The sequence below is a fragment of the Petaurus breviceps genome, unplaced genomic scaffold (genome assembly GCF_028583685.1).
Source record: "Petaurus breviceps papuanus isolate PSGF00001 unplaced genomic scaffold, PetGlider_PUasm1.0 90849, whole genome shotgun sequence".
Taxonomy (NCBI): domain Eukaryota; kingdom Metazoa; phylum Chordata; class Mammalia; order Diprotodontia; family Petauridae; genus Petaurus; species Petaurus breviceps.
This window is the reverse complement of record NW_027187361.1, coordinates 354212-377724: the sequence shown is the minus strand read 5'-3', so window position 1 is coordinate 377724 and position 23513 is coordinate 354212. Positions and strand designations below refer to the sequence as shown.

At 38.3% G+C, this 23513-nt stretch overlaps 1 protein-coding gene across 2 annotated transcripts in view; it reads right to left on the bottom strand.

Moving 5' to 3' along the window:
- GPR143 (G protein-coupled receptor 143) overlaps nt 1-23513 on the bottom strand; it is a 94921-nt gene that overhangs the window by 39144 nt on the left and 32264 nt on the right. For both annotated transcript variants that reach the window (XM_069072811.1, XM_069072810.1), the window contains exon 8: nt 16454-16697. In XM_069072811.1, coding sequence (XP_068928912.1) covers nt 16454-16697 — 244 coding nt within the window. The remainder of the gene's footprint in view (nt 1-16453; nt 16698-23513) is intronic.

Here is a 23513-nt window from a genome sequence, read left to right as displayed (position 1 = left end):
CCTTCCAACCTCATCATTCCGCCAAAACTCTCACTCTAAAGTTACCAGTGATCTAATTCCCAAGTACAGTGGGCCTTTCCTCAATCCTCACTCTTCACCTCTCTGCAACCCCCGACACTGCTGACTACCCTCTTCCCCTTGATACTCTCTTCTCTCCAGATTTTTGGGACACCCTTCTCTCCAGGCTTTCCTCTTATCTATCTGACCCCTGCTTCTTAGTTTCCTTTGCTGGATCTTCTCCAGATCATACCCTCTAAAGGTAGGTTAGACAGTTACAGGACTCAGTCTGGGGTCCTGTTCTCTTTTTCTTCTGCACTAATTCATTTGGTTATCTCATCAGCTCCTATGAATTTATTTATTTTCTTTTTAAAAATTTTATTTGAGACTGATGCCAGAACACAAATACAGAATAGAGAAAAGAAACAAAAAAATATGATAAACTTAAATATTGGAGCTTAAATACAAAGTTAGAAAGGAAAAAAGCTTGTTGTGCACATCACAGAACATAAGAGAGGATTCAAAATATGCAACAATAGATTTTCATTTCAAGAAAGCCTAATACTCGTGTGGACAATTGTCCGTCTTTTCTTTGCTTCCTTGTGAGTTTTCTTTTGTTCTCTGCTGTGCACTTTTTTACTTTGTTCTTTTTTTCACTCCCCCTCCAACATCCCCCCAGAAGGCTACAATAAAGTTTAGAGATGTTTCTCTATAGCTACAGATATATACATACACATATATGCATACATATATAGACATACTTTCCCAAACCTATTCTACTCCCGATCTTTGTTTTGTATGTATGATTTTATCTCATTTCCTATCCCTCCTGCTTCCTCTATTTTAGCTCCTATAAATTTAATAGCAATCACTATGCTGATGATTCTCAAATCTACCCAACCTGTCCTAACCTTTCTGCTGACCTCCAGTCTCACATCTCCAACTACCTTTAGACCTCTGGAACTGGATGTCCAATAAACATCTTAAACTCAGTGTGTCCAAAACTAAACTCATAATATTTTCCCTTAAACCCTCCACCTTCCAAACTTTCCTATTACTTTGGAAGGCAATACCATCTTCTCATTTCTCCAAGCTCACACCATCTCTTACCCCTCATAACCAATCATTTAACAAGGCCTGGGGAATTCATTTCTGCTATGCCTCTTGAATAAACTCCCTTCTCTCCTCTGATATTGCTACCACCCTGGTACAGGCCCTCATCATCTCATTCTTTGATTATTGCAATAGCCTGCTGCTTGGTCTACCTGCCTCAAGTCCCTCCTCTCTCCAATTCATCTTCCATTCAGTCACTAAAGTGATTTTCCTAAAGCACAGGTCTAACCATGTCACTCCACTACTCAACACAAACTCCTCCGTTTAGCCTTCAGATCCTTTCATAACCTAGTCCAGTGGGGCCTTCTGGATCCCCGAGGGCAGCCCTTTGGCTGAATCCAAATTTGACCTCAAGACCACAGGTTCCGCACCCCTGGTCCTAGCCCTTCCTCCCTTTCCAGTCTGCTTAAACCTTACTCTCCTCTGTATACTTGGATCCATTGCCAATGGCCTCTGTGCTGTTTCTTGAACAAGAATCTCCATGCTTCTGACGCGGGGCATTCTCTCCGGCTATACCCCATGCCTCATCTCTACCTTGTGACTTTTCCCGGCTTCCTTTAAATCCCAACTGAAATCTCATCTTCTACAGAAGTCTTTCCGTAACTCCTCCCATTTCTAGTGCCTTCCCCCTGCTAGTCATTTCCTCTTTATCCTGTATATAACTTGTTTGTACATATTTGTTTGTCTGCTGTCTCCCCCATTAGATTATGACCTCCTCAAGGGTACAGATTATCTTTTGCCTTTTTCTATGTCCCTAGCACTTAACACAGTGCCTGACATACAGTAGGTGCTTAATAAATGCTTATTGACTATGGTCTCAGCAACAGGCTATGTTTGCTTTCTGAGAACTAGCCTATCTAAGTACAGATAAGTGCATCAGCCATAGGCTAGGTCACTTGGAACTGAAATCTCTGACCACAGCAACCTGGAAATGTAAACATTTTATTCATATAAAAATTAGGACTTCGGGGGCAGCTAGGTGATACAGTGAATAGAGCATCAGCCCTGGAGTCAGGGGGACCTGAGTTCAAATCTGACCTCAGACACTTGACCCACTTACTAGTTGTATGACCTTGGGCAAGTCACAATGCCAATTGTCTTGCCTTTCCCTTTCCCCCCACCCTCCAAATGAGGACTTCTAATGAAGATGGGTAATGTGGAAGGCTTAGGAGAAATTAAATTCTCTAATATTTTGCGCAAAGATCTAAAAAGGGCACCAGATTTTAGAATTATCAAGAAATCCAAAGTAAAACAATAATGAGCATCTTTAGACTACCTGGGACTGCACGAATAGAGAATCAGAGGCATGTGGGTACTGAGAGAGGGAGCCTTCCAGGGATATCAGCATAAACTCAGATAAAGAGGCCAGAAGCCTGCCATTGGTGGTACTGAGATGCTTCAGGGAGCCCTCCACTTGGAAATGCTCTGACTGGAATGCACTAAGAGACTGCCAGTCAGCAGCACTTTGACTAATGGTGACACTCCATGGAGGGCCAGAAATAAGCTCTAACAAGGATCTGAAACCTGCCCGTGCTTTGAAGTCAGGAACACCAGGGGAAGGGAGCAAATGACAGGAGCCCAAGAAATCAAATTCAGGACCAAACAGGGGCTAACTACAACGTAAAAGAGGACATGATCTGGAGACTCCCTGAAAAACTGATGATCAAAAAAGCCTAGAAACTACACTACAAAAAAAAAAAGAATAAGTCCAAACCACAAAGACATAAGTGGGCAAAATAAAAAGGAAAAGAATCCACCAATATTCACCTGAGAGGAACCCTCCCCCCAAAAAAAACACCTCATAGGAATGCCATAGACATTCAGAGCCTACAGGCCAAATGAAAATACTGCAAGCAGCCAAAAATTAAAACTTCAAGCACCAAGGAGCTATGGACAGGATCGCACAAGATTTGGCAGCAACTATTACAAAAGACATAAAAACTTGAAATGTGATATTCCAAAAGGCAAAAGTTAAAAACTTACAAACAAGAATGACTTACCCCACAAGACTGAGTATAATTTGGGGGAGGGGAGAAAGTATTTAATAGGAAGGGGAGGCCATGTGGCGCAGTAAGAGCACCGGCCCCAGAGTCGGGATGACCTGGGATCGAATCCGGGCTCTGATCCTTAGCACCACACCCAGAAATGACTGGCCATGTAACCTTGAGCAAGTTACTTAACCCTGATTGCTTAAAAAAAAATAGAATAGTGGACTTTTAAGCATTTGTGATGAAAAGACCAGAGGGGTAATAGAAACTTTGAAATGCAAACACAGGTATTAAGACAAACCAAAACTATGATGAAATAATTTGGGTTCTTGATTTTTCTGCATCGTTTGACACTATGATTACCTTCTCATTTGACACTGTTGATTACCTCCTCCTCCTGGATACTCTCTGTTCTCTAGGTTTTTGTGAGTCTGTTCTCCTACCAAATTCACTGCTCCTTCTCAGTCTCCTTTGCTGGATCCTCAGCTATATCACAACCATAACCCTTTCTGCCCCCCAATTTGTCCTTGTTCCTTTTGTCTTTTTTCTTTATTCTGTCTCACTTCATTAACTTCCATAGGTTCAATGGTCATCTAACTACAGATGATCCCAGATCAATGTATCTAGCCCTAGTTTCACATCACTGGCTGCCTTTTGGACATCTTAAAATGGATGTCCCAAAGGGGTCTCCAACTTAAAATGTCCAAGACAAATTCATTATCCTTCTCCCTAAACTGTTCCCTCTTCCCAACTTCCCTATTCCTTTCAAGGGTACCACCATTCTCTCAAGTCACTGAGGCTCTCAATATTGGTGCTATACCCAAGTCCTCACTCTCACTCACCCCATATAACTAATCAGGTGACAAATCCTGCTGTTTCTATCTTCCCAATATCTCCTGTAAATGTCCCAGTCTCTTCACTCACCCTGGTTGAGGCCCTTATTACCTCTTGCCTGGACTATTCCAATAGTTAGTTCTCTGTTATCCTTGTTTCTTCTAAATCCACTCCATTCTCCAGTCACCTACAAAAATGTTTTTTCTAATGTACTGGTTATAAATCCAACTCAAACTCCAGTGGCTCCCTCTTACCTCCAGGATTCAATACAGAGGCCCCTGTCATAACTTTCCTCCCTTCCACACATTCTATAATTTAGTTCCATGAACGATAGGGAGCTTCATCTCCTATCTTCGTGTTTCTTCCGCACATTCACCTTTTTGTTTCCCCGGATACCTTTTAAGATTCAGCTGAGACGATAGGGAGCCTTCCCAGGCTCCCCTCCCTTTGGCCTCCCCCAGCTGCTAGTGTCTTTCCTTCTGAAATTATCTTCCAACTACTTTGTATATATGCTTACATATTTTTGTATTTTCCCCATGAGACTGTAAGTTCCATGAAGACAGGGGCTGTTTTTGCCTTTGTATGCTAAGCACTTAGCATAGAGTTTGGTACATAATGAGTGCTTAATAAATTTTGGTTGACTGAATGACATTTTAATAGAAGGAAAAAAAGATAAGGGTCTCTAATATCTTGAAATGTCAAAGATTCACATAAGAAGTTGAATATTACAAATAGAACTTGTCATTGGTTTTGCTCTATTCTGATGGTCTTAGGAGAATAATGAAGAGGACATGAGAAACTCATACATTGTGGAAGAAATGAGGAAGAAGGGGGAAGAAGAAAGAAAGGAAAGAAACAAGCATTTATTAAATGCCTAAACTATGTGGCAGGCACTGGGTTAAGCACTTTACATATATTACCTCATTCGATTCTTACAATAACCCTGGGAGATAAATGCTATTATTATTTCCATTTTACATTTGAGGAAACTTTGACAGAGATTAAATTAATTGCCCAGGGTGAAACACTAGTATATATATATGAGGCCAATTTTGAATTCAAGGCTTCCTGACTCCAAGCCCAGGAAATATTTATTCCTGAATCCAAGAAATATTTCTCTCTTGTGTTATGTAGAATTATATATTACAAATTATATAGTATTATACAGTAATATTCTTGCCATTTCTCATAATTGAGGTGATAAGGAGAGCATGTAAAATATGAAGGAAGAGGAAGCAGGAATCACATGAACATAACTTTGAACCAAGTAAAAGAGTATTGAACATACACACACACACACACACACACACACATGAGTTTGTTGTAGAAATACAATAAATTCAAAAGGAAAACAGATAGAGAAAGATGGAAGAAGGATTTAAGAGGGAGGGAATAGTAAAAAGCAAAACGAACTTCATCATCAGGAGGTGTATATAAGAAGAAGGCATTAAAGGGAAGGACAGTATAAGAACCAGTATTCTGGGTCTAGATGAGGAGAGAAGGGGCAAGGCAGAAGACCACTTCAGTTATAGATGAATAAAATTAATCATCGTCTTCCTCTTTCTCCACCTTCTTCTTAGTAAAGAGAATGCCAGGAGCAAGGAGAGAAAAATGTGTATGGTAAATATGTAATGGAGGGAACTACCCATTGCACAATCATAAGCATGAACATAAAGGGATAAACTTTCTTATAAAAGTGGAAGATAGCAGATGGGTTAGGAAGCAGAATCCAACACAATATTGCTTAGAAGAAACACACTTGAAGTGTAAAGTTTCACAAGGATCAACATTAGGTGCTGAAGCAAAATTTATTATGCTTTAGGTAAACATGAAAAGGGAGGAATATCATTCATCTCAGAAAAAATAAAAGAAAAATTTCATGGTTAAAAGAGATAGAGAAAACATGCTTAAAGACACAATAGATAAATGACATAATATTAATACTTAATATGTATGCATCAAATGATATAGCATCTAAGAAATTAAAGGAAAAAAAAGAAATTATAATGAGAAATAGCAAAAATATACCAGTTGAGAACTTCAATGTGTTCCCTCAGATTAGCAAGAAAAAAGTTGAGGGGTGGCTAGGTGGCGCAGTGAATAAAGCACTGGCCCCGGAGTCAGGAGGACCCAAGTTCAGTTCTGGCCTCAGACACTTAATACACACACACACAAAAAACTAGCCGTGTGATCTTGGGCAAATTACTTAACCCCAATTGCCCTCCAAAAGGCAAAAAAAAAAAAAAAAGTTGAGAACCTGAACAAAATTTTAGAAAAGTTAGATATGTGAGACCTCTGGCTAAATCTCTAAATCTTTTGCTGGAAGGAAATATATATATACATAGTGCCTGTATAAAAATTTGCCTCATATTGAGGTCTAAAAATATTGAGACAAATGCAGAAAAGCATAAACGTGAAACTTATTCGTTGCTGAACATAACACAAAAAAAGTTATAACCAACACTGAGCATTTCAAGAAAACATTAAAACTTATATAAAGCTTAAATAATTTAATCCTAAGGAATGGGTAGGTCAAAGAGCAAATCATAGAAACAATAGATAATCTGATCAAAGAAAATTACAACAGTGAGATAGTAAAACAAAATGTTTGAAATGTAGCCAAAACAGTCTTTAGGAGGAAATTTGTATCTCTGAACACTTTCATCAAAAAAGATTAGTGAATTGGGCAGACAATTTTAAAAAAACTAGAGAAGCAGCAAATCAAAAACTCCAACTAAATGGAAAATTAGAAAATCTGAAAACCAAAAAAGAGATATGTCTAAAAGCAGAAAAAAACAAAACCCAAACAACCTCTACTGAATAGGAAAGAACAATAAACTAATGAAATAAATATCTAATTAAAAAGGAGAGGAAAATTAAATTGCAAATATCAAAAGGAAAAATTCACACCAAACAAAAGGAAATGATTGAAAACGATTTTGCCCAATAGTATGCCAATATAATTAAGGCAGTTAGTTGGTATAGGATAGAATGCTAGGCCTGGAATCAAAAAGATCTGAGTTCAAATTCAGCTTCAGACATTTACTAGCTGTGTGACCCTGGACAAATTGCTTAATCTCTATTTGCCTCATTTTCCTCATCTGTAAAATGAGAATAATAATAGCACTTACCTCCCAGGTTTGTACCAAGGATAGAATGAAATAATATTTGTAAAACACTTAGCATAGTGCCTGGGACATAGTAAAGGCTGTTATAAATGCTGATTATTATTATAATTAACTAAACAAATAGTTTCAATGAAATGGATGTATATATATATATACATATACATGTAAACTATGCAGATCAACAGTGCAAGAAATAGAGAATCTAAATTATTCAATTTCAGAAAAAAAATTTTGAACAAGTCATAAATGAATTCCCAAATAAAAAAAGGAACAGATGGACTTATAAGAAAATTCTATCAAACATTCAAAGGAAATTAATTTTGATTTTATATAAATTTTAAACTAATATAGAGAAAAGGGATACTACCTAATTCACTGAAACAAATGTCGTCTTAATGCCTAAACCAGGGTGATACAAAGCATAGAGGGGATAAAAACCTCTATAGACCAATATTCTTAATGATTACCAGCACAAAAATGTTGAATAAAATATTAGCAAAAGGCTACAGCAACGTATTAAAATGATTATACACTGTGACCAGATTGGATTTATCTCAGGTATGCTGGGTGTTTCAATATTAGGAAAATTACAAACACAACATATGATATTAATAATGAAACAAATATAATCATATGATAAAAATAGATGCAGAAAAGGTTTTTCACAAAATACAACATGCTTTAATGTTTAAAAAAAGTAAAAACACAAAAATAACTGAAATTTTCCTTAATGAGGCAAATAATTTCTAAGTAAAACAAAAAGCCAGCTTCCTCTACACAGTGAAGAAATTATAGAGGCTTTTCCAATAAGATCAGGGATAAAGCAAGGATATTTATTATCACTACTATTTTTTATAGAATTCTAGAAGTGGTAGTTATATCACTCAAGATAAAGAAATTGAGAAAATAAGCATAAAAAAGGAGACAAACTTGTCTCTTTGTAACTAACATGTTTGTCTTCAAGTATATCCCTAAAGATTCAATCAACTAAATAATCAACTGAAACAACACCAAAAAAGTAGGATCTAGAATAAACCTGTATAAATCATCAGTCTTTCCTTTATATTACCAGTAAAACTAATCAGGAAGAGATAGAAATTTCATTCAAAATAACTACATACTGGGTAAAGTTTTTTTTAAGAGTCCACTTTCCTAGGGGCGTCCAGGTAGCACAGTGAGTAAGAGCACCGGCTCCAGTGTCAGGACGACCTGGAGATCGAATCTGGGCTCAGACACTTAGCACCCACCCAGAAACACCTGGCCGTGTAACCTTGAGCAAGTTACTTAACCCCAATTGCTTAGGGGCGGCCAGGTGGCTCAGCGAGTAAGAGCATCGGCTCCAGTGTCGGGATGACCTGGATCAAATCCAGGCTCAGATACTCAGCACCACACCCAGAAATAATAACTGGCCGTGTAACCTTGAGCAAGTTACTTAACCCCAATTGCTTTAAAAAAAAAAAAAAAAGAGTCCACTTTCCAAGATACACATAGGAAGTATAGGAATGTATCTTAAAAAGCATGCTTTACAGAAACAAAGGCAAATATTGAAAATAAAGTAATTGTTCATAGTTGGGCTATGCTAATATAATGAGAATAACAACACTCTTTGAATTAATTTATTTAAGCACAGCCACACCGATTAAATTAATGAAGAATTACTTATCGTGTTTCCCCGATAAGAAGACACTGTCTTATTATTTTTTTGGACAGAAAAACAACAGAGGGCTTATTTTCAGGGGAGGGCTTATTTTAATGAACATTGACAGCAATTTTAATAAACAGGTAAATTTGAACAAAAAAATGTACCTTTATTCAATAAGCAAATCACTGGGGAAGAACAGGATGACGCGCTCACTGCTGCAGCTCTGATTGGATGCAGCTCAGAGCGTGGCATGCGTTTCAAGGGGGGGGGGACGGTGCATACAGAGGGTACCGTAATGTAGCGTGTAGCACAGGGGATCACCTTCACTACAGTAGCAATCTCAATAGGGCTTATTTTCGGGGGAGGGCCTATTTTAGAGGAATCTTACACAGTAAGGGGAGGGCTTATTTTCGGGATAGGTCTTATTATCGGGGAAACACGGTAATAGAACTAGAAAAAATAACAAAATTCATTTGGTGAAACATAATGTTAAGAATCTCAAAGGTGAGAAAAAATAAAAAGGAGACCCAGGAGTACTAGTTCTCAAACAATATGACAAAAAGTAACCACCAGAAACACATAGTACTAGTCAAGAAATAGAAAAGTAAACCCAATTATGGACACTAAATCCAGAAGCAAATGAACATAATAGCAAAGAGTTCAATAAATCCAAGGATTAACTAACGGACTAAAGATTTGACAAAAAAATTTTGGGGGAAATAAAAGTTGTTGTCCAGTCATTCTTCAGTCATGTCCAACTCTTCGTGAACCATTTGGAGTTTGTTTTTTTTTTTAAAGCAATTGGGGTTAAGTAACTTGCTCAAGGTTACACGGCCAGGTGTTTCTGGGTGGGTGCTAAGTGTCTGAGCCCAGATTCGATCTCCAGGTCGTCCTGACACTGGAGCCGGTGCTCTTACTCACTGTGCTACCTGGACGCCCCTAAGCAATCGGGGTTAAGTAACTTGCTCAAGGTTACATGGCCAGGTGTTTCTGGGTGGGTGCTAAGTGTCTGAGCCCGGGATTCGATCTCCAGGTCGTCCTGACACTGGAGCCGGTGCTCTCACTCGCTGTGCTACCTGGACGCCCCCATTTGGAGTTTTCTTGACAAGGATATTGGAGTGGTTTTCCTTTTCTTTCTCCAGCTCATATTATAGATGAGGTAACTGAGGCAAACAGGGTTAAGTGATTTGCCCAGAGTCACACAGTTAATAAGTGTCTGAGCCCATATTTGAACTAGGGTTTTCTTGACTCTAGACCCAGTGCTCTATCCACTGTGCCGCCCTATCCCTATCTGTAAGGGTTATGGGATTTAAAGATCTTCCATGCCCCGTTGGACTTGCTGACGTAGCAGGAAGGGGCGGAGCAAGAGGAAGCGGAAGCCAAGCTAGCGTTCCTGTTGTGGCTGGCGGTGGTGGTGACGGCGGCAGCAGCAGAGGCAGTGGCAGCGCGAAGCCCTTTTTGAGTTAGGACTGCTAAGGACTTTCTGCTAAGGACTCCTGCTGAGAACTGCCAGGGGCCGGAGCTGCTGGGAGGGCGCTTCCAGGACGCTGGGTGGTTGCTGTGAGTGGGGAGAGGAGGACCTTTGCCTGAGGTAGCCTGTTCTGTTTTAAAGGCTTGAAAATGTGGGTGCTTTCTACTTTATCTACCTGTGCCAATATCATAACTACTCTGATGGCTTTCACTTTCTGGTTTTGGGACTCAGTCTTTTGGTATCTTAATAAATTTTCTAGTTTATTTCCTCATATGGCAAACATGACGTATTTTGTAATGGATAATTATATCAGCATATTTGCAATCTCTATAGGCATTGTGAATATGGCATTGCTGATACACTATCCTTATGCCCTGTCCACCTATCTGCCTTAGAATAAAGTAGGCTGATAGAAATAACATACCATATGTCACAAGAACATATAGATACCTGACCTTATGGTCTTATGTCCATAAGACATAAACAAATTAGAAGAATAGGCAAGAAGATGACTTATACAATAGTCAAAAAACATTTGTTAACTGTTTACTACACATTGGATAAAGGAAGGCTTCCTAACCAAACAAGGTATAAGGAGGATCACAAAATGGACAGTTTTAATTGTATAAAATTGCAACATTTTTGCTCAATTAGAATCAATGCAGTTAAAATTAAAAAAGAAATCATTAACAAGGAAAAAATTTTGCCATAAATTTCTCTGATGAAGGTCTGATATCCAAGATGTACATGTGTCTGATTCAACTATATGAAAAGAGTCATTTCCCAATACCTAAATGACCAAAGTACAGGAATAGGAGTTCTCAAAAGAAGCATGCACAGGAAAAAAATTCCAAAACATTTATAAGATAAATTCCAGTTAAAACAAGATTTTTTCTCATACCCATCAGATTTGCAATGATGACCAACAAATTAAAAAGATAACTGTTAGAGGGGCTCTGGGAAGAGAGATACATTGATGAGTGCACTCTTGGTAGAGCTGTGAATTCTGGTCATTTTATAAAGCAATTTAGAATGATGACCCCAAAGCGGTACCTACGTGTTTACTCAATTATGCCACTACCAGGCCTATACTCCAAAAGTATCAAAGAAAGAAGAATATCTATGACACAAAAAATATTCTCATTGTAGTAAAAAACGAGAAACTAAGAAAAGTTCATATCAAATGGGGAATGGCTAAACAAATTTTGGCATAAGAATAGAATGGAATTTTATTTTATCATAAGAAATGATGAAAGAAACAGAGAAACTAGGAGGGCATACATGAAGTGATGCTCACCTAGTGTGGTGAGCAGAACCAGAAAAGTAATTATATGACTAGAATACTATAAATAGAGTCAAATTTACAAGCATACAAGTCATTCCCCAATTGATAAATGGTCAAAGGATATGAACAGGCAGTTTTCAGAGGAAGAAATTAAAGATATCTATAGTCATATGAAAAAATGCTCTAAATCACTATTGATTAGAGAGGTGCAAATCAAAACAACTCACATCACACCTACCAGGTTGGCTAACATGACAAAACAGGAAAATGATAAATGTTAGAAAAGATGTGGGAAAGTTGGAACACTAACTCATTGTTGGTAGAGATGTGAGCTGATCTAATCATTCTGGAGGGCAATTTGGAACTATGCTCAAAGGGCTAAAAAATGTGCATACTATATACTCTTTGACCCAGCAATATCACTTCTAGGGCTATATTCCAAAAAGATCATAAAAATGGGAAAAGACTCACATGTACAAAAATATTTATAGTTCTTTTTGTGGAAGCCAAGAACTAGAAATTGAGGGGATGCCCATCAATTGGGGAATGGCTGAACAAGTTGTGGTATATGAATACCATGCTATAAGAAGTGATGAACAGGCTGACTTCAGAAAAACCTAGAAAGACTCACATTAACTGATGCAGAGTAAAGTAAGCAGAACCAGAAGAGCATTGTACACAGTAACAGCCACAATGCGCAGTGACTGATTTTGATAGAATTAGCCCTTCTCAGCAATGCAAGGACTCATGATGGAAAATGTCATCCACATCCAGATAAAGAACTATGAAGTCTGAATGCAGAAGGAAGCAGACTATTTTCTTTTTTGTTTTGTTTTGTTTTTCTTTCTCATGGTTTCTCCCATTCATTATAATTCTTCTATACAACATGACTAATGTGAAAATATGTTTAATAGGAATGTATATGTAGATCCTATATAGGACTGCATGATGTCTTGGGGAGGGAAGAGGGGAAAAAGGGGGAGAACATTTAAAACTTATGGAAGTCAATGTTGAAAACTAAAAATAAATAAATTAGCTTAAAAAAGAGAACACTATAAATTAAAACTTCAAATTACTTAAGAATTCTAATCAATGCAATGACCAACTAGAAGACTGATGACAAATAATGCTCTACCTCATGAAAAAGAAATGATGGAATAGAAGCATATAATGAAACATTCATTTTCTTTTTCTTTTTTGTTTTTTGGAGGGGCAATTGGGGTTAAGTGACTTGCCCAAGGTCACATGGCTAGTTTTGTGTTAAGTGTCTGAGGCCAGATTTTAACTCAGGTCCTCCTGACTCCAGAGCCAGTGCTCTACTCACTGGACCACCTAGCCACCCCTGAAACATGCATTTTCATAAATTTTGCTTGATTTTTTTTTTTTGTTACAGGGGAGGACTTTTCATTCATTCAAGGGAGGTGAGTTTATCGGTGATTGAAGAGCTAGTGATAGTGATAGCAAAAAGAAAAAAAGAAAGGATGGAGGAGTGTCAATCTGCAATGCGACAGTCCCAATAAAAGTTTGTATTTTTTTTTTTTGCTTTTTTGGAGCGGGAAAAGTAGGGCAATTGGGGTTAAATGACTTGCCCAAGGTCACACAGCTAGTTTTTTGTTGAGTGTCTGAGGCTGGATTTGAACTTAGGTCCTCCTGACTCCAGGGGCAGTGCTCTATTCACTGCACCACCTAGCCACCCCAAAAGTTTGCAGTTTTATATATTATTATCTATTTTCTCTTTTTCTTTCTTTTTTTTGAAGGGGTAAGGCAGGGAAATTGGGGTTAAGTGACTTGCCCAAGGTGTCTGAGGCCAGATTTGAACTCCAGGGCCGGTGCTCTATTCACTGTGCCACCCAGCCACCCCTCTGTTCTTCTTTATAGATAGAAAGGTCCATGTTTTTTGATGTTGAATAACAAAAAATTAAAATTAAAAACCTAAAAAGGCCAACTTGTAAAATGCAACTTTTTAAAAAGTCTTTTTATTTTTAATAACAACAATATGGTGCATTTTAAGTGAAAGTATTATTTTGAAATGGCAAGAAAAGCATTTGTGAATACACTTAATTTTACTCTTTAAATATAACACTTTTCTATATTTTAATTATATTTAGTTTACTGTAGATGGAAATGTCCAGTTTACTCCATTATTCTTTTTTTTTTTAAAGCAATCGGGATTAAGTAACTTGCTCAAGGTTACACGGCCAGTTATTTCTGGGTGTGGTGCTGAGTATCTGAGCCCAGATTTGATCCAGGTCATCCCGACACTGGAGCCGGTGCTCTTACTCGCTGTGCTACCTGGCCACCCCTTACTCCATTATTCAAGTGAAGGGGCCCTTTAAAAAATTAAACTCTATGCAAATTCATACTTAATTTTAAAAAAATGCTTCTGTAAACAATGATTATAATTATGTTAGGATTAAATAGAACTGAATTATGTCTGTGAAAAGTAAGTGGGAAATTTCAGGCAGATATTTGGAGGTCCACTAGGGCATTAGAAAGCAAGTCTTGATAGGATTATATGCCAGGAGGAAGCCAGTCCCCTCTTCCAAGTTGGCAAAAGGGTTTTTGCTTTTGTTTTTCAACCAGTTGGGTGATTCCACTGGCAAAGAGGAATGTAAATTACCAATGCAAATTAACACTTACTTGTCAGAATTATCGAGCTGTTGTGACTTGTCTTGGGTTAAACAGTTAGTATGTGTCATAGGCAGAATTTGAATCTAGGTCTTCCTAATGCTGAAGCTTAACTCTATATCCTCTGTCTTGGGCTGCAATTCTTCCCAGCGCCTGTTTGACCTCTCTAAAGGTCACTTAAGCACAAGAACTCAGCGGGTAGCAAACATATTTCTACTAACTTGACCCCATATTTTAACAAATGTGATCTTGAGGGAGGTTTGGGGTTTCTCAGACTTCTATGTGTACTCCACTTTTTCATATTAAGCCCATATCCCTAGTGCGCTGCCTTTATTACCAAATTCAGTCTCCTCCCCAGCAAAGGGAAACAGAGGAGTGTTGGACTATGGCACTGGTCATTCTTCATTACAGCTGAAATTGTTTCTGACTCTGTAGTTTTCCATTTCTCATGGAGAGCTAATACAACATGTCAAGCTTGAGCAGTTTCTTTTTTTAAAAAGTTATCTGAACTCAAAAAACATCTTAAGGAATTTCCTCCCCTGCTTCCCCTAATCCAAGCAGCAGCACAGATTTTGCTGAGACTTTGAAAACAAAATGTAAAATTCATGACATCCTTAGAAAAGAGGCTCTCAAACTTGAAGGCCTGCCACCTAAGCCAGAGTTTAAGCCAGGTGGTATCCCATATCTGCGCTGACTGGGCAGCACTTAATTTATTTTTAATCAAAACTTCCCTAAGTCTTTCTACAGAGAAAAGGAACCAGGAAACGGCTCTAGGGTATATGTGGTTGAGAAGAGAAGCTGGTACTTTTCATAAAAAGCAGGAGGACTGAATGGTCCCCACTTAGGAAAGAAATAGGGAGAAGGACCAGAACTAAACTGTTCCAAACTCTTATTATTTTGTCCCTTCCCCAGGAGCAGTAAGCAACTTTTATAAACTAACAACAATTCTGTCTCCTTAGTATTTCCTTCACTCTTGAACAAACAGGACTTTCTTTTAAGTTTTAGCCAAAACTGCTTCTGTGGTCTGTCCAAGCCTCACAGTTAATAAAAGACAGTGAATCTTCAGGGCTTTCACAATGGGGTTTCAACATTTTCATTTGCCCATAAAGTGAAGCACCCTAAAAAAAAACCAACACTCCCCTTATATGTGACTAAACAAGGCAACAGAGCTCCAAATGGAGCTTGAGAAATCAGCCAAGTTTTCATGGAACTCCCAGATATATATATATATATAAACAACCTGTAATTTTCACAAGGCCCTTCCATATCAGCAAGAATTGTATTTTGCTTTTGTTTTCCCCTTCAAATAACATGCTGGTGCAAAGCATGCACTTTTTTTGTACTCAAGCCTCTGCCAAGTCTGAACAGACTGAATAGGGAAAGATGCAAAATGAGACAAGGTGTCCTAGTAAAATACTTAGACATCAACTGACCCCACAGGAAAAAGGCCTTGCAATAATGTCAATGCTCTTAGATATCAATCTGATTTTCCCTTTGTGTAATCCTAATTTTCCCAAGGGAATACACTACAGTTAAAATTGTCAAGGTCAACATGGTAAGGAGTCTACTTGAGACAATGTCAAAAGACTCATGGGTTTAAACTATTCAAATATTATTATTTTCTCTTGGACTCACTTTTCCCTCTTCCTGACTCTCGCCTATCCACACATGAGAAAACTCCTTCAGTGCTTAAATGAGAAGAATACATGTAAAACCTTAAAGAACAATTCTGGGTCTTTTAAGAGTAATTGGTTTGAAACATCTGAGGGCAGTCACAGAAGAAAACCAATGCTGTGAATTTATACTTTGCATCTTTCTCCATTATAAATACTAAGAACCTTTGCAATGCTAATTCCTGCCAGCACATTTTATTAGTACAGGGTCTGCAGTTATCATTCATCTTAGATTTCCAGTGTCAGGCAACACAAGAGCTAGACAGAAGAGGGGAAAAAACCTAACAATTCTATTCTATTTAATAAACGAGCAAAACTTCATTATAAAGTTATATTACCTACATTTAACGTAATCTTATGTATGTAAATATATACATATATGTAATATATGTGTACACATCTGTGTGTAGATAGGTAGATACACACATATACATATTTATTCTTAAATTCCATAAACCAAGCCCACATTTTTCAGCTCCAATAAGGAAATTGGCCACAGACATCAGTACCGCATCTCCCACAGAGAAGAGTCAGAAAAGGAGCATTATTATGCTTTAGAGTTCAGTTACTGCAATGCTAACACCCTTAAAGGCTTACAGAGATAGAAGTGGGCACTGTGTGTTCTGTGGAGATCACCAGCCTTGATAAATGGGAGAGTCTGAGAGAAATCTGTCACTGTTATTAGTTATGTTACCTTCTGACAACATGCCTAGAGCTTCGTCGGAATGATGTCCATTCACCACCACTGTCTTCTTGGGAGAATAGCTTTCATAGTTGAGGGAGGAGCCAGCTTGCGAGGCGTAGGCATGTTCCACAGCTGAGGTCGACAGAGATTCCCACTGTATCTCTTTCTTTTGACACTTAAAATCCAAACTGCATCCAGTCCAGCCATAGAAAGCCAAGGAGAAAAGAAAGCCTTGTGCTGGGTTCAGTATTCCCTGTGAGACACCGAGGGAGGAATAGAAGGCAGTCAGTGCAATGTCCTCCAGTTTGAACCAAACAATCAACAAATATTTATTAAATACTTACTATGTGGCATGTCCTGTGCCAAATCTCTCAAACTACAAGAGACAAAAATGAAATGATCGCCGACATCAAGAAGCTTACATTCTATTGGGGTTACATTAAAAAAAATGTTTTTAATTAATTAAATTTAAATTAATTTAAATTAATTAAAAAGATAGGGCCTGATCTGTGATTTCATGGAACAGGGGAGTCCCAGATGAACAAATGCCTTCTATCATCCAGGTCAATATAATCTCTGCAATTTACTGTTTCGAAGAGTTTCCTAGAGCACAGAGAGTAGGAACATGCTGGTACAATTGTTCACTGATTCTCTTGGGGAGAAAACGTGCCCAGGACACGAGTTTAAGTTGAATTTGCATCATTCATGTTTTCTCCATCACTTTCTTAAGTCTAGATAGAGTTTGCAGATTTCTGAGATGTAAGTGTTCGCACTGAAATTTTTAAAATCAGCTCTCACAATATGCCTGTTCAAGCTGGTTCCAGTATATCTCTGACTTGGGAAGTAAAAAGCCTTGCCTGGTGTCACACGAGCAGTATGTGTGACAGTATCCAGATCTCCATGGTGCCATTGTACCCCTCAGCAAGCGTGAACACACACACACATGCATGTTTATTACACGTGTATATATGACATATAATAAATGTGTATATATAATATATCTTTGAAACAGTAAGTTGCAGAGATTGTACTGACCTGTATGATAGAAGGGGTTTGCTCATCTGGTTCTCCCCTCTTCCAAAGACATCACAGATCTAGGCCCAATCCCCAACATTCTGTATGTTCTTTTTAATGCAACCCCAATAGAATGTAAGCTTTTTGACTACAGAGATCATTTCTTTTTTGTCTTTTGTAGTCTGAGAGATTTAACTGCACTTACATGTATGTATACATATGTGTGTATGTGTATACATATGTATGTGTGTATGTATACATATATATGTATATGAGAGAATATATAGGAAATAAATACCAGGTAGTTTGGAGGAGAGTGATGGGTACTAGAAGCTAGAAAAAGGAAAGCATTATTTATAAAGTTGTACTTGAGCTGGGTTCTAAAGAAAACAAGGAATTCTAAGATGTGAAGAAGAGGAAGGAGTGCATTCGAGAAATGGGCCACAGCCAGTACGAAGGAATAGAGAGGAAGGTGCATTATCAAGTGTGAGAAACAGTCAATGAGCCCAAATTCTACTCAGCATGCCTGTGCTGCCTAGACAATAGAAAAAGCTATTAAGGAGGGACTTTAGGGGAAGCAAGAGTTTGATGACAGGCAGAGGAGGGTGGCTGTCACTGCTGTCTTCTCAGAATGTCCTTATGCTAGTGAGTTCTTGCCTGATTTTCTGCTGGCTGGCTCAGGAAGTCAAGCCAGTCTTTTCATAAAGCATTGTGCTAAATTACTAGCTCTACATGGTGAAGAAGGCTCAAGCCTTCAAAATGATAATGAATCAAATTAATAACAAAGTCATTTTTAAATACAGAAACTCCCAAGTGTATTACTGCTGGCACTGTTCTAAAAAACAATTTGGAATTATACCCCATAAGTCAGTAATTTACACATACCCTATGACCCTGTGATACCACAGCTTTGCATATAATTCCCAAGGAAGTCAGAGACACAGAGAAAGCTCCCATACATACCGAAATATTTATAAGCAGATCTTTTTATACCAGCATTGGACTGGGGGGTTGGGGAATGGGTTTCCACTTAGTAGAGAATGGATGAACAATTTGTGGTATGGAAATATGATGGAATATTAGTGTATCATAAGAAATAATGATATTAGGAATTCAGGGAAATGTGAGGAAATTTTAACATACTGATTAAGAATTAAGTAATGAGAACCAAAAAAGGTCCTATGATTTGCAATGTGAGATACATACATATATATACATATATGCACATATGCATATATACATATAGAGAGAGAAAGAGAGAGACATGTCTCATTTTGTTATTCTTTGTAGATACTGCATTTTTTTTTTAAATTGAAGAATTGTGGCAACCCTGCATTGAGAAAGACTATCAACACCATTTTCCCAACAGTATGTGCTCACATTGTGTCTCTGTGTCACATTTTGGTAATTCTTGCAATATTTGAAACTTTTTCATAATTACTATTGTAATTGTTTTGGGGCACCACAAAAACATAAAGACGGCAAGCTTAATTGATAAATGCTATGTGTGTTCTGATGGCTCTGTCAACCAGCCTTTCTTCCTCTTCTTAGACCTCTCCATTTCCTGAGACACAAGAATATTGAAATTAGGCCAATTAATAACCCTACAATGGCCTCTAAGTGTTCAAATGAAAGGAAGAGTCAATTGATGTGGTAAATTTCACTATTATATTGTTTTAAGAAATTACTACAACCAACCCAACCTTGAGTAACTGCCACCTAGACCAGTCATCAGCCATCAACATCAAGGTAAGACCCTCCACTAGCATAAAGGTTATGACTTGTGTAAGGCTCAGATGATGGTTAGCATTTTTTAGTAATAAATTATTTTTAATTAAAATATATATGTTGGGGGTTTTTTTAGACATAATTGCACTTAATAGATTAAAGTATAGTGTAAACATAACTTTTATATGCACTCAGAACAAAAACTTTGTGACTTGCTTTGTTTCGGTGTTCTGGAACTGAACCTGCAATATCTCCTAGGTATACCTGTACAAAATAAATATAAGGTAGTTTGGGTGAGAGGGGTTCATTAAGGAGATGCCTAGCATTGTGATGAGATACAGGGCAGGAAGCTTTTGTTTGGGACTTTTCTCCTCATTGCCTTTTTGAGCCTCTTTTGCCATCTGAGTTAGTCTATTTCTTAAGGTATTATTTTCTTCAGTCAGGTTGTTGACTCTCATTTCATAATTTTTTGCATCCTCATTTCTCTTCACAATTTTTCCTCCATTTCTCTTCATTGGTTTTCAAAATTCTTTTTAAGCTCCTCTATGGGCTGTAACCAGCTCATATGTTTGATGGAAGCTTTTGGTGCAGGAATTATGAATTCATTGTCTTCCTCCTGTTCCATGCTTTGATCTTTTTTGTCCCCAAAATAGAAGTATAAAGTTGGGTTTCTCTGTTTGCTTTGCTTCCCTTGTTTACTCATGTTGCCTCTTAATTACTTGACTTTGGGGTTTTTTGCCACAGTAGGACTCCACTACCAAACAGGGGAGCTTTATCCCAAACTCTGGGGTTTTCGTAGCTGCTGGAGCTATTAGTTGGGTGCCCTCTCTGAAGTCTCAACACGCTCTGGCAAACTGGTCACACATCCCAGGACCTGCACCCTCTCACTTTTTCTTTGGCATCAATGGGTTGATAATTCTGGAAACCACCACAGCTGCTGGTGATCTGAAGTCCCTCCAGCTGGCAGCTGGTCAGGCCACCCTGAGCTGTTTGGGACATTTGATTGCATCTTCCAATGGCAATTGTAGAAATACTCCTTGGCACCTCTAGGACAATGGGTTTCACTGATGGTGCCCAAACTGGTTGATTCTTACTGTTGTGGCCTACTAGCAACTTAAAAGAGAAGGCTTTATGTAGAAAGTGATGCTTGAGTTGAAGAACACATGGGATGGATTTTAAGAGGTGAAGGTAAGAAAGAAATATTATTAAAAAATATTGAAGAATTCAGGATAGACCAGGAGGGGTGGAGTCAAGATGGCAGAGTAGAAACAGGACTTCTGTGGGGCTCCGGCTCTCACCTCCTCCAATTCATGTAAAAGGGGACTCTGAACAAACTTTGAAGCTACAGAACCCACAAAATGACACAGAGAAGCTAACCTCCTGCTGAGGACAACCCGGCAGGCTGGCAGGAAGGGACCAGTGGAGCACTCTGGGAGCCAACCCCAGCCCTGCCAAGACTGAGGTTTTAGCCCTAGGGTAGGCCTGACCAGCTGTCGGCTGGAGAGACTCCAGATCAGCAGCAGTTATGGCTGTTTCCAGAATTATCAACACACAGATGAGAAGGACAAAGTGAGAGGTCAGTGGGCACCCAACTAATACCTCCAGAAGCTGAGAAAACCCCAGAAAACAAAAGCTCCCCTGTCTGGTGGCAGAGTCCTACTGTGGCAAAAAGCCTAGGGGTCAAGTGACTGAGGGGCAACATGGCCAGGCAAAGCAAACAAAGCAGACAGAAGATTGCAACATTAGACTCCTATTTTGGGACAAAAAGGAGCAAAGCATGGAACAGGAGGAAGACAGTGAAGTCAGAACTCCTGCACCAAAAGCTTCAAAGGAAAATATGAGCTGGTTACAGGTCATAGAGGACCTTAAGAAGCAGATAAGAGAAGTGGAGGAAAAATTGGGAAGAGAAATGAAAACAATGCAAGAAAATTATGAAATGAGAGTCAACAGCCTGACTGAGGAAAATAACACCTTAAGAAACAAACTAACTCAAATGGCAAAAGAGGCTCAAAAAGGCAATGAGGAGAAGAATGCCTTAAAAAGATGAATTTGCCAGATGGAAAAGGAATTTCAAAAACTCACTGAAGAGAATAATTCCTTGAGAATTAGATTGGAGCAAATGGAAGCAAATGACTTTATGAGAAATCAAGATGCTGTAAAACAGACCCAAACAAATGAAAGAATAGAAGGCAATGTGAAATATCTCATGGGAAAAACCACTGACCTGGAAAATAGATCCAGGAGAGATAATTTAAAAATTATGGGACTACCTGAAAGCCATGATCAAAGAAAGAACCTAGAAATCATCCTCCAAGAAATTCTCAAGGAAAACTGCCTTGGTGTTTTAGAACCAGAGGGCAAAACAGAGGTTGAAAGAATCTACTGATCATCTCCTGAAAAAGATCCCAAAAAGAAAAAAACTCCTAGGAATATTATAGCCAAGTTCCAAAATTCTCAGATCAAAGAGAAAATATTACAAGCAGCCAGGAATAAATAATTTGAATAGTGTGAAAACATAATCAGGATAACACAGGATCTGGCAGCTTCTACACTAAGGGATCTTGGAAGGTGATATTCTGGAGGTCAAAGGACCTGGGATTAAAACCAAGAGTCACCTACCCGAAAAAATGAGTATCATGTTTTAGGGGAAAATATGGTCATTCAGTGGAATAGAGGACTTGCAAGCATTCTTGATGAAAAAACCTGAGTTGAATAGAAAACTTGACATTCAGATACAAGAAGCAAGAGAAGCATGAGAAGGTAAACAGGGAAAAGAAATCATAAGGAACTTACCAAAGTTGAACTATTTACATTCCTACATGGAAAAATTATAATTGTAACTGATGAAACTTTTCTTAGTATGAAAATAGTTGAAGAGAATAGAAATATATATATATATATATATATATGTGTGTGTGTGTGTGTGTGTCTATAGAGGAGAGTATATGGGCATATGAATACATATGTGAATATGTGTATATATGTTTACAGGTAAACATAGAGGGCACAGGACCAATTTAATAGAGAGGGATGGTACTTAAAAGGTGAAATTAAGAGGTGAGAGAGGAATATAATGAGAGGAGATGGGGAGAGACAGAATGGGGTAAACTATCTCAAATAAAAGAGGCAAGGGAAAATGGTTACAATGGAGAGGAAGAACAGGAAAACAAAAAGGCAAAACCTTATTCTCATTGAATGCATACACACTAAAAAGGGTATCTCACCATACAGGAGAGTAGGGGGGAAGGGGATGAGAGGGGGAATAATGGAAAAGAGGGAAGGCTGGGGGGGAAGGAAGTTGGAAGCACCCACTTTTGAGAAGGGACAGGATCAAAGTAGAGAATAGAACAAGTGGGAGGTGGGATAGGAGGGAGGGAAATATTCTCAGTCTTTTACAATATATCTACTATGGTAATGTTTTGCATAGCTACACATGTACAACCTATACTCAATTGCTTATCTTCCCAGTAAGGGTGGGTGACAAGGGAGGAAGGGAATGAATCTGGAAATCAGAGTTTTAAAATAAAATGTTTAAAAATATATATACTATTATTACTATCTTACATGTAATTGAGAAAGAAGATATACAGGCACTGGGGCATAGAGATCCACCATGCCCTACTGGAAAAGTCAAATGGGGTATGGGAGAAGATATGGGAGAGAGCAGATTAGAGGAGGGGATATCCTGTGGGACCGCTATTTTGGGGCAGTGGGTAGGGGAGGAAAGGGGAAAAAATCTGTAACTCAAAATCTGGTGGAAATGAATAATGTAAACCAGAAGTTAATAAAGCATTTGGGAAAAAGAAAAAGAAAAAAAAAAGAAAGAATTCAGAACTGATCAACACAGTGTCTGATAATGACTTCAGAGGATTAATAATAAAGAATGCCTCTGAGGATTCCAACCACTTCTCATTGGCCAAAATGCCACCAAGGGCTCTGTTTTCCTCATGAGCATTTCTTTTCCCCAACTCACACCTTCTTGGAAAAACTCCTCAGAAACACTTCACCTAATTCTCAACTCTCTCTGGATTTGATCCCTTCCCCTCATTTACAGCACTGCCTCCCCTTGCCTAAAGGATCCAGACCCTTCTTCCTTCTCTCCCTCCTTTAAACCCCTTCTGTGTGTGGTCTTTCCCAATTAGTATGTAAGTAGGGGACTGCCTTATTTGTCTTTGTATCCCTAAGAGCTTAGCACAGTGCCTAACACATTGTAAGCACTCATTAAGTGTTTTATCTGGATATATGATAATATAGACTCTAGAAGTTTGCCAGGAATAAGACCACAACATCACAGATTTCAACGTCACCTCAGAGATAATCAAATCTA